This window comes from Dipodomys merriami, unplaced genomic scaffold, assembly GCF_024711535.1.
Source record: "Dipodomys merriami isolate MVZ:Mamm:240054 unplaced genomic scaffold, mDipMer1.0.p SCAF_49, whole genome shotgun sequence".
In the NCBI taxonomy this organism is placed as follows: Eukaryota; Metazoa; Chordata; class Mammalia; order Rodentia; family Heteromyidae; genus Dipodomys; species Dipodomys merriami.
In genome coordinates this window covers 6,163,474-6,178,991 of record NW_027206057.1, presented here as the reverse complement: position 1 = coordinate 6,178,991, position 15,518 = coordinate 6,163,474, and the positions used below count along the sequence as shown (strand labels likewise).

Sequence of the window (15,518 nt, the reverse complement as noted above, 5' to 3'; positions counted from 1 at the left end):
GTGTATTTTAATGTTTTTTTCTTTCATGCATGTGTTTCTAACGCATTTATAAGATTATCTCTTTGTTGCTTTGTATGTCCCTCCCCCACAGTATAACCCCTGCTTTCACTATATTTGATGTCAGTATAACTTGTGGAGGAGATGGGGAAAACCAGTTGTTTAAGGATACAGGTGGACCTGTGGCAACAATGAGAAGTACAAGTTGTCATGTCGAAAACGAGCTTTACAACGTCGGTGCGGGGGGCGGGGGGGGGAGGGGAAGGGGGGGAAGGGGGGGAAGGAGAAGGATTGGGATTGGGGGGGAGGGGGGAGGCTGGGAAGGGATGTGAAGGGTAAACAAAGGAGGAGGGTGCAATGCTTGGTAAGAAATGTACGCATTATCCTGCCCATGTAATTGTAACTCCTCTGTACAGTATGTTCACAAATAAAATAAAATTAAATAAAAAAAAAGAATATTTGAGCAGAGATGAATGATATGAACTCCTGGTATAAACTGTACCTTGACTACCTTATCCTCTTATTTTCCACCTTGTGTTTTTTTAACCTTTTTGAATATAAAGCTGTAGTTTTCCAAGCATATATTTAATAAGAAAATAAAATAACGTTCTTTATTTTTTGATGAATTTAAGCATTATGCCCCTTTAAATTTTATGGGACATAGACTTATTTGGAGGAAGATTGAAGGCTTTAAGTGTATTTTGGGTTTTGTTTAAATTGGTTTAACAAATTTGTGTAAGTTGGAGAGTAAGAGCCATTTGGTTTAATTTGGGGCCATGTGTAGCTATTACCTAGTGATTTCTTAAACTAGAAATTCTCAGTTGTTGTCAGCACAAACATATGACATAGGAGCACATTCCAGGGGTGGGTATAATCAGAGAGTTGAGTTGGAGTTTAGACTATGATAATTTCACATGTCTCCATGGTCAGATTCTGGTAATTGCCTCTTTCATTTACCTTCTTCCTCACCCTGATTTCCCAGGAAAAAGCAAAGCAAAAACCAAACTAAAACCAAACACCTCTACATATTGAATTTTCACAGCCTTTTTCCCCTTCTTCATTTCCATTTTTCTTTCCCTGCCCTTTACTAACTCACCACCAGTCCCTTCCCTTCTTGTTTCAGTCAGTATTTGGGTTCTGTGTACTAAACAATAGGATGCAACCAGAATATTATAGTGGATTCCTTAAGACATGGTAGAAACCTAGCCTAAGCTCTCTTATGCAAAGAGAGAAAAGTGCTGGAAGAACACAGAAGGGGGCCCTGGCTCAGGCTCCCATGATTGAGTCTGGAGGAGTATCCACAGTATCTCTCTGGTTCTTACCTAGCTGACCCAAAAGGCCCTCATACCTTTAGAAGGTAGACAGAGGCAACCCATTTCCCTTAGAGGGTTAGTACTGATGCTTATATTCCAAATTTAGCCATGCATTTTGACAGAAGTTCTCACAGTTATAGAAGCTGGTTTTGTCTTTTGTGATGGGATCCTTAATATAAAACTCATACTAATAAGGTAATGGGTAAGTGCATAGTGTTTGTAAAGTTTCCCCCATTGCAAACAGTGAGAGCTGGTTTGCATTTTACTGAGATTTTAATTTGCTTGAAACAATTACTGAAGACCAGGGTATTTTTAAAAATAATTTGAATAGTGCAACATTCTAAACCAAAATAAATATTGAATTGTATTTGTAAGTTGAATGGATTTCTTTCTTTGACTAAATATTAATCTATTCATAAAAATTCAACTTCTTATAGTATATTGAATTTGAAAGCAGGAATTCAATTTCTGCATCTTTAATGAGTTAAAATAGTTTGAGTCCTTAAAACAAATGGATTTTTTCAGGCTCTTTATAAAGAAATAGTCAATTTTGCTTATATTATGAAGTTTTATCTGATATAACCCAATTAAACTAGTTCTATCACATTTCTTGTCTGTTCTGTAGTAACCATTTTGTGAGACTGCAAAGCTTGCATTACATTTATGTGTTCTTATTGCACTGTGTCCAATGAACTGGTCTACTATGGGAGACCAGTTGGTGAAATCTGTGGGAAGGGAGAGCGGTGGGGACTGTGTTTCTCTGTGTGAGGACATATTCCAAACAGTTCTTCAGGCAGATGGAACCTGGTAGGGTGCCCCAGGGTTAAAGTATCGGTGTGTTGGGGTAGGAGGAAGCTTCAGGCAGTCCAAGTTCCCACACTTGGCAACCAATTGCTTTTGGTTTCCTCCTCTTTTGGCTAAGAGACCATCATTGTTTTCCTCGAACATATACCCAAATGCTTCGAAAACCTACCCCATATTAACACAAGAGCCTGACTGGCTCTCCTCAGCTTGTTGCAGGCTTCCTATGAATAACACAATATAGAACAATTCTGAGATGTCCTAAACTACCAGGACAGGAGGATGGGAAGGGGGAAGAGATAAGGGAAGTTCATCAGTAAAGAATTATGAATGCTTATGTAACTGTAACCTCTCTGTATATCACCTTTACAATAAAATTTTTAAAAAATAAAATACACACAAAAGAATTGTGAACAGAAATTTAGCAAAATTATTATTTTATACTTCTGAATGTCCATGAAAAACCATCACTTAATTCCATCATGGCCAACCACAAGAAGCACTTTGTCTTGTTTACTATCAGCTCTCTGGACTGTCAAGCTCAACCAATACAGAAGCATCAATAACTACTTCTTTGCTGCTGTCTTAACGTCAGCCCTGAAACATGCCCTGTGATAATACCTTTGCTCATCTATAACCAACATGAATTCTATGTAAACAACTTAACAACCTACAGCTTTCTCTAAGTTTTCGTGTGTGTGTGTGTGTGTGTGTGTGTGTGTGTGTGTGTGTGTGTCTGTGTCTGTGTCTGTCTGTCTGTCTTATCTTTGTTTTGACACTAATTTCCAAAGGCTACCTAGTCCTAATGCTGGTAGTTGCAGGAAAGTTGCCTTTCTGGCTCACATCTGTAATGAGAGAAGCCTTGGACTTAAGTTTTGTTTGGCAAAACCTTCTCATACTTGGTTTGCTTTTATTTAAAGGCCCATTATTGCTTTTTTGTTGTTGCTGCTGCTGTTTTTTTCCTTAATGGGTTGTTTAAAGGGGAAGGGCAAAAAGATAGGAGCTTCATAAAGTTCAGCTGGAAGGGCTCCTATCAGCAAAATCCTCTGAGCCCATTAATTGTGTCTGTTTATCAGTGAGTTGGCCAGGCCTGCTAAGATTGTCTAAGAGAGGGAAATTGCTATTTCTCAACTATATTATGGGCTTATGAATTTAAAATAAACAATTGGCTGGCAACTGATGGACAGTTACTTTATTTGTCTGCATAGCTTAGAGTGGATGGGCCAAAAATGAGCAGGAGAAAACATGGAGACACAGCAGGGCACACCAGGCAGTTCTGCACACCTGCCTGACGACTTTCTTTTTTTTTGGAGGGGGGGTCTGGTCATGGGGCCTGAACTCTGGGCCTGGGCGCTGTCCCTCAGCTCTTCAGCTCAAGGCTAGTGCTCTACCACTTGAGCCACAGCGCCACTTCTGGCTTTTTTCTTTTTGCTTATGTGGTGCTGAGGAATCGAACCCAGGGCCTCATGCATGCAAGGCAAGCGTTCTACCACTGAGCTACCTTCCCAGCTCATGCCTGACGACTTTCTATAGAAACTTTATGGATAAGCCAGCTTACCACAGTTTTGATTGTGTTCCTCATGACTGTAAAAGGAGGATAATCTAGAGAGGATCAGCAGGAGGAAGGTAGGGAAAGGAAAGGAACTGAGGGGTGGAGAGAATTAAAATGTGCTGTATATACGTGTGTGTGTGTGTGTGTGTGTGTGTGTGTGTGTGTGTGTGTGTTTTACATGTTATATTTGGAGGAATTAGAAGGGATCATTGAGATGTTAGTTATTATTATTGGTTTTATTTACAATGGCCAGTCTAGGTAAAGCATGGATCTTAGGTTAAGTCCTTTGGTATATATAAAAAAGTGCTTTGACAATTAGTGTTTATCCTGTACTTTCCCTTTAGGTAAGGTTTTGTAAGTTGACATTCACCTTTATATTGCTTGGCAAAAATATTTTAAACCAAATATTTGCTTAGTGTATTCGTTATTTGCTACTGTCTATGCCTTGTGAAGAAGACCTGCTGGATCTGGGATGTAGATGATGGAATGTACGTGATGGAATGAATATGATGGCACTTTACAGATAGCTTAGTAATTAAATCATTTGATCTCTGGAAGAAAAGTGATTTTGTTTTTGGTTGTCATTTAAGTAGATGTCTGTTATCTGAGAAAGCGACATAGTGCAGACCTAATCATAATTAGAAGGACGAGGTTTTCTGTGGCTTATTTTTTGTTTTTTAAGGGACTGCTATGTCACGTTAAATCATGCCTATTGGGAACAGGAAGTAGAGCTATAGTTTAGACTCACTATGGAAAGGCTGGGTCATCTAAGGAACTTTGAAGGATTGGCTTTTGGTCTAGTCCATGTTAGTCAGTTTCCTTACCATCAGCTTTATCTTCTAAAGCATTTCAGAAGGACAGGAGAATGTTCTGAAGAAAATATATCCTTAGTATTGCAGAAAGAAAAGGTATGAAATTAAGAACTCTTAAGCTTCTGTAGAAGATGTACATCAATACTCCCTGTTGTTTGTAGCGCTAATTATCACATATGAGAACATTGCATTGAATAAATAAAATAAAGTTTTAACTGTAACATTTATAATGCCTTAATTTTATGTAATTCTGCAAATTAGTTTTTGCATAAGCCTTGGTCTTATTTACTGTGGAAAAAATCAACTCTAAAAATACATCATCATTGCCATCATCACCACCATCGTTGTCATCGTTGTCATCATCATCATTTTTATTGTGGTATTGGGATTGAATTCAGGGCCTCCTAGTTGTTTTCTATTTCTTGAGCTCCTAGTCTTTTTGCTTTTAGTCTGTTTTTTTTTGTCTTTCAAATCCTAGTGCCAATCTTCTAGACTCATACATAGATAGCTACCCCAAATGAAATAGTGCCTTCATTCAGCAATAATGTTAATCATAGTAGCATGCTAATAGCTACTTCTTATTGGACACTTTCACCTATTATTATTTCTAATACAACTATATCCCATGGTCCATGAACATTACCTCCAATTAGTAGGCAAATATATTGAGCCAGAGTGAAGTTGATGCACATGCTGCTATTGATTTATGAATGTAGGATGTACAAATACCTAGGTTCTCTGTATATTTTACGTAGGGAGATTGCCTGCTTTATTTACAAATACAAATGATATATTGGCAAGTCACTTAAGAGTAAGTACTATATGAGAACTGAAGAAGTCTACAAACAGCCTCTATCTACCCCTTCTTCATCTCACCTGACATGTACAAGTACCCCTGGGGTACTCTTTCTGCTTTGGAAAGTGGAAGGAAAAGAAAGCTAGAAGAGATGACAGGCTTCTGGAGTTTGTAATCCCCCTGTCCTCAAATCTATCCCCAGAAAACCCTTTTTTGGCACACTGAATTATACAACTCCTCCAATTAGAGATTTGCCTAAAAAAATTCTATCCTGATGCCAAAAGGCAACAAAAGAAGACTTGGAAGGATGAAGGAATTCTTGGTTATTGACATCGTATTGTCAGCTGATTGGTGTTGCTTTCTCTTAGCTGTATTAAGGGCCTGGATGAGAGTGAGTTAAAAATGGAGCTCAGTTGGAAGCTGTTGGGCTCTTCTATCCTTCTCATCTGTCCTGGGCAGTCCAGCAACCTCCAGCCACCTGTTGCTGCTGAGAGCTTGAGATTGCTTCTTTGAATTGAATGTGTTTTCAGTATGAACAAAGCCTCATTACTAAAAAAAAAAAAAAACAAAACAGAAAACCTCACTAAACAATTATTTATATTGATGTTAAAATGATAATGGTGTGGATACATTGAATTAAACAAAATGTTATTAAACTTTTCACTTGTTTTATGCTTTTAGTGTAGTTACTAGAAATTATAAAGTCACATATGTGGACTACATGACATTTCTGTTGGCCAGTGGTGGTTTCGACTAATCTGCTGCCTGTCCTATGCATTCCAGATTTGTTTTCTTCCTTAGAAATCTTGCTGTGTAATCTTTCCCTTCTCTCCCCCATCCCTTTCCCTCTCTCCATCTTCTCACCTATCTCCTCCCTCTCTCCCTCTAGTTCCCCCTTTCTTTTACCTCTTGCTCCCCTTCTTCTTTCCCCTCCCCCTCTTCTTTTACCCCTCCCTCTTCTCCCCCTCCCTTTCTCCTCTCTCCCTCCTCCCCCCACCCTTTCTCCATTTTCCCCTCTTGCTTTCCCCCTTTCCCCTTCTCTCCTTTGTTCCCCTTTTTCTCTCCCCATCTCTTTATGGTACTGGTATTGGATCCAGGGTGTGTTCTTGCTCAGCTTGCTAGCTCATGGCTAATACTCTGCCACTTGAGCCATGCCTTCAGCCTGGCTTTTTGCTGGCTAGTTGGAAATGGAGTCTTGCAAACTTGTGTGCCTTGGTTGGTCTCTAACTATGATCCTGTAGGTCTCAGCCTCCTGAGAGTAGCTAGGATTACACGCATGAATCACCAGTGCCTGCTTGTATATTTTCTCTTTAATGGCTTTTTTCTTGCTTCATAGTATTATAAGCATGCAAAAACACTACTTCTAAAAGAAAGCAAAATGAAAAAGCAAGCAAAACCACATCTGTTTCTATCTACATCAACTACATGCTGTCTCTCTTTTACTGTTCTTTCCTGTTTGGAAGAAGTATATAAACTCTATTCCTACTTATTTTTTCTTCCTCAGACCTCAACAATGTCACTTTCACTTCAGCATGTGAAACTGCTCTCCCCGAAGGCTAACAATTTCCTCCCAGTTGTCAAATGCTAAGCTAACTGATAATATCAGTCTTTAGCTGTAATGTGTGACACTCTTCCCTGTGTGTGATGTGTGTGTGTGTGTGTGTGTGCGCGCACGCACGCGCATGTGTGTGTGCATGCATGTGTGGGTACTTGTGTCTCTCTTATGTTTTAAGCTGATTTTTATTGCTATCTTTTTTTTTTATCAGCTCAGTGGTTTGGGGTTGGTTTAGTTGGCTGTCAGTGTCTTCTGTATCAGTTTGGGCATCAGCGGTAGCCCCAGCTTGCCTTCCCTATGAGGTGCTTCTGCAGGCTTCTCCTCATCTTTCCAGGGTTCCTCGGAGTCTGTTTTTCTTGCCTTTCATCTCTGCTTCCTTTGTAAATTCTCTGTGTCAGTGCTTCTAATCTGAATGCTCTTCATATGTTTTTTTCCTTGCTTCTATCCTTCAGGTAGAAGGTGCTTTCTACGGTGCTGCAATGTATGATTAATCATCACACATGTCAAGCATTTTTACTTTTCCATGGAAAATAAATTATTATTTTTGACTCTTGTTAGAGTGCAGACTTCCAAGGACAGAGGGAATAAGAAAATAGAATGACCTCTGCTAGGGTTATTAGCTCCTGCCTTTTCTTTCTTTTTTCTTTTTCCTTTTCTTCTTTTTCCCCCCGCCTGTCTTGGCCCTTGATCTTTGGGTCTGGGCTCTATCCTTTGCTCAAGACGAACACTGTGCCACTTGAGCTGGAGCACCACTTCTGTTTTTTTTATTTTATTTTTTTCTGTGATTAATGGGAGATGAGTCTCATGGACTTTCCTGCCTGGGCTGTCTTTGAACCATGATCCTCAGATTCTCAGTCACCTGAGTAGCTAGGATTACAGGTGTGAGCCACCGGCTCCAAGCTGGTCTTGGCCTCCTTATCAGATTAGTTTCTTGGGCTCTTCTGTTTCTGATTGAAGCTATGCTTTAAACCAATAATTCTGCCAGTTGGTTCCTCCATAAGTGAGAAGAACCATGGGAGTGCTGAAACTAACACCCCAATGTAATTAAAGTGCATTGCAATGGTATGGTAAGGTTACCAGCTAGACTTAGTATATTCTAGGCATTGTTTCAAATGCTTTATAGATGAGGCAGGTGTAATTATATTCATCCTAAATAGGCAGGAAAATGGAAATAAGATAAGGGAAATAAGATAAGCCATCAGAGATCACAGAAGAAATGAAGTAGAAACTTAATCAAAATCCAAAAATGGGACTTTAGAACTAATTTTGTCACCCACAATGCTAATCTACTTCTCAGCTTAGATGGGTCATTAGAAAAAAAAATTAAAAACCAACCATTTAGATGTACATGTGTGTTTTCCCCTCTTTTCTAGAGAAGAATTGTTGATGTAATTCTGATGTGGCTTTTGGCCAAGTTCTTTGGCCAACTTCTTTCTTTCAGGAAAATAGTTTTGTTATGTACATCTGTGTTTTCTAGTAGGCTGCAGTGTGTTAGGAGTTAATTATTTATAGTTCTGGCTGCGGCTCATGTGGTACTTGACTCACTGAGGTGAGAGAGAAATAATGGCTTGCTGAAACCCACTGAAATGGAAGTGGATCTGAAGATGATCTGTATTTTAGTCTTCATCAGTTTGTGATTGTCTAAAAATTATTCAGCATAAAGTGATGTCAGAGTTGACTGTGTTAAAAAACAGAAGTGTTGGGGCTGGGAAGGTGTCTCAGTGGTAGAGCGCTTGCCTTGCATGCATGAGGCCCTGGGTTCGATTCCTCAGCACCACATAAGCAAAAAAAGAAAAAAGAAAAAAAAGCCAGAAGTGGCGCTGTGGCTGAAGTGGTAGTGCTCTAGCCTTGAGCTGAAGAGTTGAGGGACAGCGCCCAGGCCCAGAGTTCACGACCGGACCCAAAAACAAAACAAAAAAACAGAAGTGTTAGCTTTATAAAGATATGAAACTTAATACCATTAAGCTTAGTAAATCTACCTGTCCATTTTCATTTCTGTCTTTTTTAGAAATAGGGTATCTTGCCTACCAATCCAAGTTAATTCAAGAGATAGTATTAAAATATGAGCTAAATTTTATGGCAGAGATTACCTGAATAGGGCAGGGAATGATAATATACTCCTGTAATCCAGCTACTTGATGTTATAGACAAAAAGAGTTTGGCCCAGGTAAAACTACAAGACTATGAAGTACAAACTGAAAGCAAATGGTCTGTAAATGTGGTTCAGAAGGCAGAGCATGAGGCTTGGAGTTTAGTCTCTACTACTTCCAAGAAAATGAAAGAAAGAAGTATATTTGCAAATACTCTATTATTGGAAACATAATAGGGAAATGGGATAAATTTAGTCAACATCACTCTCCATATCTCTCTTGTCTGACTCAGTGTTCAGAACAGCTATAATGTAAACATTGCAGCAAGGATTGCTTAGCTTGATTTTTTTTTTTAAATGAAAGCCCTGCTAACTTCCTAAGACTCAGTAGGGTTGAGCTTTAAATGAAACATGTACAACAAAGATGCCAACATTTTCTAAGGGTACAGCACATATGTTAAAGCCCAGGAACATATTAGTGGCTTATGTAGTTCCGGCAGGGCTAATGTAGGAGAGCCAGATTTACCCTGGGTGAAGCCAGTCAGATCTGGGTGAAGCTGCATGAGTGAATCCAGGGAAAACAGAGGTGATGGGAGACAGAAACTCAAAGGCACTGCATTAAGGCACAAAGATTTTGGAAAGCATCTCTGACAGCACTTGGCAATACTTCCAGAGGAGACTCACAAGTGAGCCAGAGGAAACCTTTGTAAGTTTCCACAGGGAAGTCTCTGCTCCTTTGATGGAGGGCAAAACGAGAGCCAGAGGAAATAGCTTACCATGATCCAGGTGGGAAGAGTAGACCAGCCAGAAAAACAAGAAGGCAAGTTTAACAAAGAGACTAAATATATGTAAACCATGTCGAGGAGTCTCTAGGAGAAAGATTCTAACTCTGCCTCCATCTGTTCACATAATAAATATTTACAGACACCCACTATGCACAGAAGCCATTGTAGACATTGGGGATAGAGTAGTGAATCAAATATGAAAATCACTGGGAAAAGTAGGTAATAGACAAATAAGTAAAGGGAAGACCAAAAGGTAAATCATGTGGCCTGTTGGATCATAGTAATTGATACAGAGAAACATAAGTTGTTGCAATTTTAAATGACACCCTGAAATTCAGGGAAGAGTTGACATTTGAGCAAGCTCCTAAAAAGACTCTGAGTTGCATTCTTAGGCTAAGGACACTGAGCAAGTGAAAGTGTACTCAATAGTGGTGTATTGCAACTGTATTTAGTATGTGTCAACATGTTCTGTCTTGCTGTTGTGAAATTTAAGTGCAGCAGGAAAACATAGTGTGTGAGATAGAAAAAGAGAAGAGGTGTCATTTGCAATGCTGAGTGTTTGGGAATGCATAGACCTGAAAGAATGATAGAGAAATCCCTTGCCCTTTATTTCCCAGGAGGAATCTGTGCCAAGAGAAATTGTGTGACACAGGTGTGTGATAATCTTAGCCAACATGTGACCTCAGTCTATAGAAATTCTCTGAAAGCTTCACACATTTTATTTGATAGTAAATTATTCTATGCTTAGACTTTAATAATCGCTTCTCAAGGCTTTATGTCTAGGAAGCTTGCTCCCAATTCTTCACACTGTAGCACTCATGTTTTATGCTTGTCTGTCTCTTCTAGCTTTGTAAGAAGCCAAGCTTGGAGCGGCAGACAGGATGGCTAGCTCAGCCCGGGAGCATCTGCTCTTTGTGCGGCGTCGAAATCCCCAGATGCGGTACACACTGAGTCCAGAGAACCTGCAGAGCCTCGCTGCCCAGAGCTCTATGCCCGAGAACATGACCCTGCAACGGGCCAACAGCGACACGGACCTGGTGACTTCGGAGAGCCGCTCCAGCTTGACTGCCAGCATGTACGAATACACGCTGGGGCAGGCCCAGAACCTTATTATCTTCTGGGACATTAAGGAGGAGGTGGACCCCAGCGATTGGATCGGCCTTTATCATATAGGTGAGTCACAGCTTGTCTGTTTGCATGCCGCCCACGGTATGGATTTTTTTTATTCTGACATTATACCAGTCTGTATTTTTTCCCAGGGGAGTGGAACTCACACATGCACGCGCGTGCGCACACACACACACACACACACACACACACACACACACACACACAAATAGACCCAGCAGATTTGGGAAGTTTCTCTCTTGGGGAGGAGTCAACAATATCTTAGCTTATATGTATTTTGTAGTTTGTATCTCTATCAAATTAAATGCTAGAATCTGCAATAATTGTTTTGTTCTTAAAATTTCCAATTTCCTTGATCAGCAGTCACATTTTAGAAAGAGGTGGCTATTAACATTTACCCTTTTAAACAACAGAAAGAGGTGTAGATTTAAATAATGGATACAAAAATGTAGCAGAATGTTTAATTTGATTAAAAACAACCTACAGTCTAAGGTATCTTTGTATGACTGAGAAAAATTGTTGGTATTTGCTATAATTAGTGTGGTCCCAGCCTCATTTAACTAATTTGCATGTTACTCACAGATGAATAACTAAGGGAGGAAACATCCAACAAAATAAAAATAAAAATTGAAACTGAATAACCTAATCTAGCATTTCCCAAAGCTAGATAGAGGACTTCTCGGAAATCCTTTCAAAGTTTAACATCAGATATTTTGTTAAGAAGAGATTGTAGGTTTCAAGCGTCCTTTTTAAATGAGTAAATTAGAGAAAATGATCTTTTGATGGCACTTCGATCCAAGTGATTCTCCGATGGGAGATTTTTGCCTCCTAGAGGATATTTGAAGGTTATCTGGAAACATTTTTGGTTGTCATGGGTGGATGGCTGCGGTGGTAAGACCAAGGAGACTGCTACAAGTACCACAATACACAGGGAGCTCTCACCCCCAAAGATGACCTGGCCCCAAATGTCCAGCACTATCACCGTGGAGAAGCTGTGGTTTGAGGAAAGGAACTCACTTGCTGAAATTTTGTTGAAGTGCTAAACACTCTGAGATTGAGGATTTTACACTGGCTGAAAAAATATATTGGTCTGTATTTACTCTTAATGTATTAGGTAGAAAGAAATCTAAAATGGTAAAAATTTCAGTGAATTATTAGTATTTGTTCCTCTCCTGGCAATAGACAAGGGCAAAAGTCTTTATAATTTGGCATTTCCCCTACATGTGCTTAAATATATATTCAGAGGGAGAAAAGTATATGATTTAAAATTCAGTTTTATCAGTATGATTATGGTTACAAAAAGTCTTATTGTTTTTATAGGAGTTTTTAAGAAACTCGGAGTTTTGAAACAGGCTTATACTTTGGGACTGTATTTCATGATACTTCTCTCTTCACTTTTCTCATAAATTTTATTTGAGACATCCTCTCATTTGACCTCCTCGATCAGTGGATCATGGGCTTCCCTACATAGACCTTTGGTGCTAACCTCTCCAGTGGTCTTTCTTTTCTAGTTTTGTAACCTGGAGATTTGTAATGTCACTTGACTCAAACAGTTCTTTGCCTCCACTGTTCCCAGAACATCCAGCTCCTTGAAGGAATCACTTCATAAGTTTCTATTTTCTCTGAAATTATAGCTTTTGTTACCACCTATTATTTAACATCTAAAATAACTGTCTCCTAGTATTACCATTGTTCCAATTAGGATGGCCAGTCTAGTTTACCTGAAGCACTAGTTTCTTCCAACTTTGATTTAGTGTGGGAGAAGTAAGAGGTCTCTCTTAATTGTCCCATCTAGCCATTTTAGGAGAAGTTGGCGTACATCTTTTTGCTTGTGTCCATATATCTGTCACTTACTATATCTTCTGATAGATTTAGATTCGTAGCAGGAAAAAAGGGTGAGGAGCTGGCACCCAAGATCTATCAAAGGGCTGCAACCAACAAAAAATAGCACTTCCAATAAAATAAAATTACCATGTAGGCACACAAAGGTAGTTGCTATTTGTGAGTGTGTCCTGATATTAACAGAACTTCTACAATAAGAAAGGCACAGCTCACAATTCTGAAACATTTAACATGTCTTTTTTCCCCCATGGATTCAGTGCCACTGGTGTATGTAAAATAAAGGCTGGTTTATCTTTTTTTTGGGGGGGGGTGTCCAGTCGTGGGGCCTGAACTCTGGGCCTGGGCGCTGTCCCTCAGCTCTTCAGCTCAAGGCTAGCGCTCTACCACTTGAGCTACAGCACCACTTCCGGCTTTTTTTTTTCTTTTTGCTGATATGGTGCTGAGGAATCGAACCCAGGGCCTCATGCATGCAAGGCAAGCGCTCTACCACTGAGCCACCTTCCCAGCCCAAGGCTGATTTATCTTGATCCTCAGGTTGAGTGAACAGAGAGCTGGCTTCAACCTGACATAGCACTTCCCTCCTAAGTCTAGAACAGGCTTTTTGGACTTCTAGATCAGAGATGTATGTAGCCTTGTTTCTGTAAGGACTCTACTACCATCGCGACATAACAGGTGACAAGGGATGTGTGAAGGAACCGTGGACTTAAATGAATAAGCATTTCCTGCCCTTGCTCCTTGCAGACAGAATAAGGTCTAATAGGTGAACAAGGTGGGCAGTAAGTCATTTCAACTCAGCCTACTCAGGCTCAGGAAAGGTCTAAACCTGTATGGTAATCCAACTATATTATATTCCTAATAACCCAACATTGTATTTCTAGGGGACAAAAGCCAGAGCTTTGTGGATAGAATCTTTATGCTTCCCCTTCTCTTGTACTTAGGACTCTGGTTGAAAGGAGGTGATGACTTGAACTGCTGTATGTAAGCTGATATGAGGCAGTCAGTCCAGAGGACAAATGTACTAGCAGAGGAGCAGAAATGGATTAGCATTCCAGAGTTCACATGTGCAAGATGTGCAAGAATTATGCCCCTCTGTTTGTTACTTGTACCAAAGCTGGACCTGTAGTTCAGACAGAAATGACCAAGAGAAAAGCAGGGTTTCTCAAAAATTACTTCTTTTTTTTTTTTTTGATTTATTTATTTTTTTGCCGGTCATGGGGCCTGAACTCTGGGTCTGGGCGCTGTCCCTCAGCTCTTCAGCTCTTCAGCTCAAGGCTAGCGCTCTACCACTGGAGCCACAGCGCCACTTCCGGCTTTTTCTGTTTATGTGGTGCTGAGGAATCGAACCCAGGGCCTTATGCTTGCAAGACATGCACTCTACCGCTGAGCTATCTTCCCAGCCCCTCTAAAAAATTACTTCTGAGAGCAGGATGAATGAGTGGGCTGCTGCTTTAGTAGTTGCAAATTCATATAGAGTGCTTAGGGCTCTTTCAATAGAGGTAGACATTATTAGATTCTTCTTCAAAGAGATAACAAAAAATTTAAAACAACTCTAAACAATGTGGGAAATTTCAGTTTAATAAGGGCAATAATATGATGGTCCTCAAGCTATCTGGGTAACTTTTATCTCGAATATATATCCAAGTTTCTTGGATGCTGTTAAGTGAGAGCAGATGAAATGGTAGGTTTGGAGAGGACTTATGAGAAAAAAAGAAGCAAGACCAGAATGTGGAAAGATTTGGGGGTCCAAATTAAGTCACGGATTTAATGTGATTGTTCCTACATAGGAGTATGTGTAATTATTTTTTGTTGTTTTTATTTAGATTTTGGTTTTCTTTTTGAGATAAAAGTCTGGCCTTGAACTCAGGATTTTCTTGCTTCAACCTCATGAGTGCTGAGATTATAAATGGCCAGTGCCATCATACCTAGCTCTATAAGAAATCAAGTCATTTCTAGGGCTCTGGTGAAATAGATGTGCTGGAGCAATCTAAATTTCCTAACAATAGTGCGTGTGTCAGGACTAGCTTCAGATTTCTGTACCTCCAGGAAGAAGTCTCTCCCCTTCAGTGGTGTCCTGAGAAGTTAGATGGTTTCCTAGCAACTCTCAGCTTTATTTATGGAACAGAGAGACAGTCTCTATTGAAGTAAGTCTCAAAGGAAAGGGAATTTAGAGGAACATGGAGCTGGTGAGGTGTGGTTTATTGGCACAAGATGAATTTTGATTGTTTTCTTGGCTTATAATTTCTTCTGAAGTGTGAATTTTATGTTTGTTGAATTGTTAATTTTTTGCACTATAATCCAGATGCCCTTTAGCCTTCCTAATCTGGAGAGAAAATATATACTCCTTGATCAGAACAATACAAATTTTGAAGGCATTTCAGTAAGTAGATCCTATTAGAAATCCACAGATAATGAAGTTAAAAATGTCAGCTTTGGGTAACAAAACACATCCTTAACTATATTCTCCCACCCAGTGAATCTCATATATTCTCTGACATTTCTAGGGAAGATCGTCTGGTAGATGGCTCTCAAAATCCACTAAATTTATAAGGTATTGTTGAATTCTACCATTAGAACTGATCTTTCACATATTTAACATTTAGCATTGTCTTTGTCCAGTGCTCATAAGGCAAAAGAGAATAAAATCTTCCTAATACATGACTTGTGCAAAAACACATAGAGTATCTAACAGCTCTTCATGCAAAATAAAATGGAAATAATTTAAGAGGAAGAAGACCATATTAAACGTGCTTCAGGCTCACTATGTAATTCCTTTTAGCTTTCAGTCTTCTGTGTATTTATTTGCTATTTAAAAAGCTAAATACTCCAAAAAGTTTAATTTGCCATTTCT

The 15,518-nt window shown here is 39.5% G+C and overlaps 1 protein-coding gene across 5 annotated transcripts in view; it reads left to right on the top strand.

Moving 5' to 3' along the window:
* Nucleotides 1-15,518, top strand: part of Hecw2 (HECT, C2 and WW domain containing E3 ubiquitin protein ligase 2) — a 369,185-nt gene that overhangs the window by 140,349 nt on the left and 213,318 nt on the right. For 4 of the 5 annotated variants that reach the window (XM_069995704.1, XM_069995707.1, XM_069995702.1 and 1 more), the window contains exon 2: nucleotides 10,547-10,873. In XM_069995704.1, the coding sequence (XP_069851805.1) occupies nucleotides 10,582-10,873 (292 nt within the window). In that variant the 5' untranslated portion in view covers nucleotides 10,547-10,581. Of the gene's footprint in view, nucleotides 1-10,542; nucleotides 10,874-15,518 lie in introns of those variants that run through there. The other variant, XM_069995703.1, reaches the window with a different exon arrangement.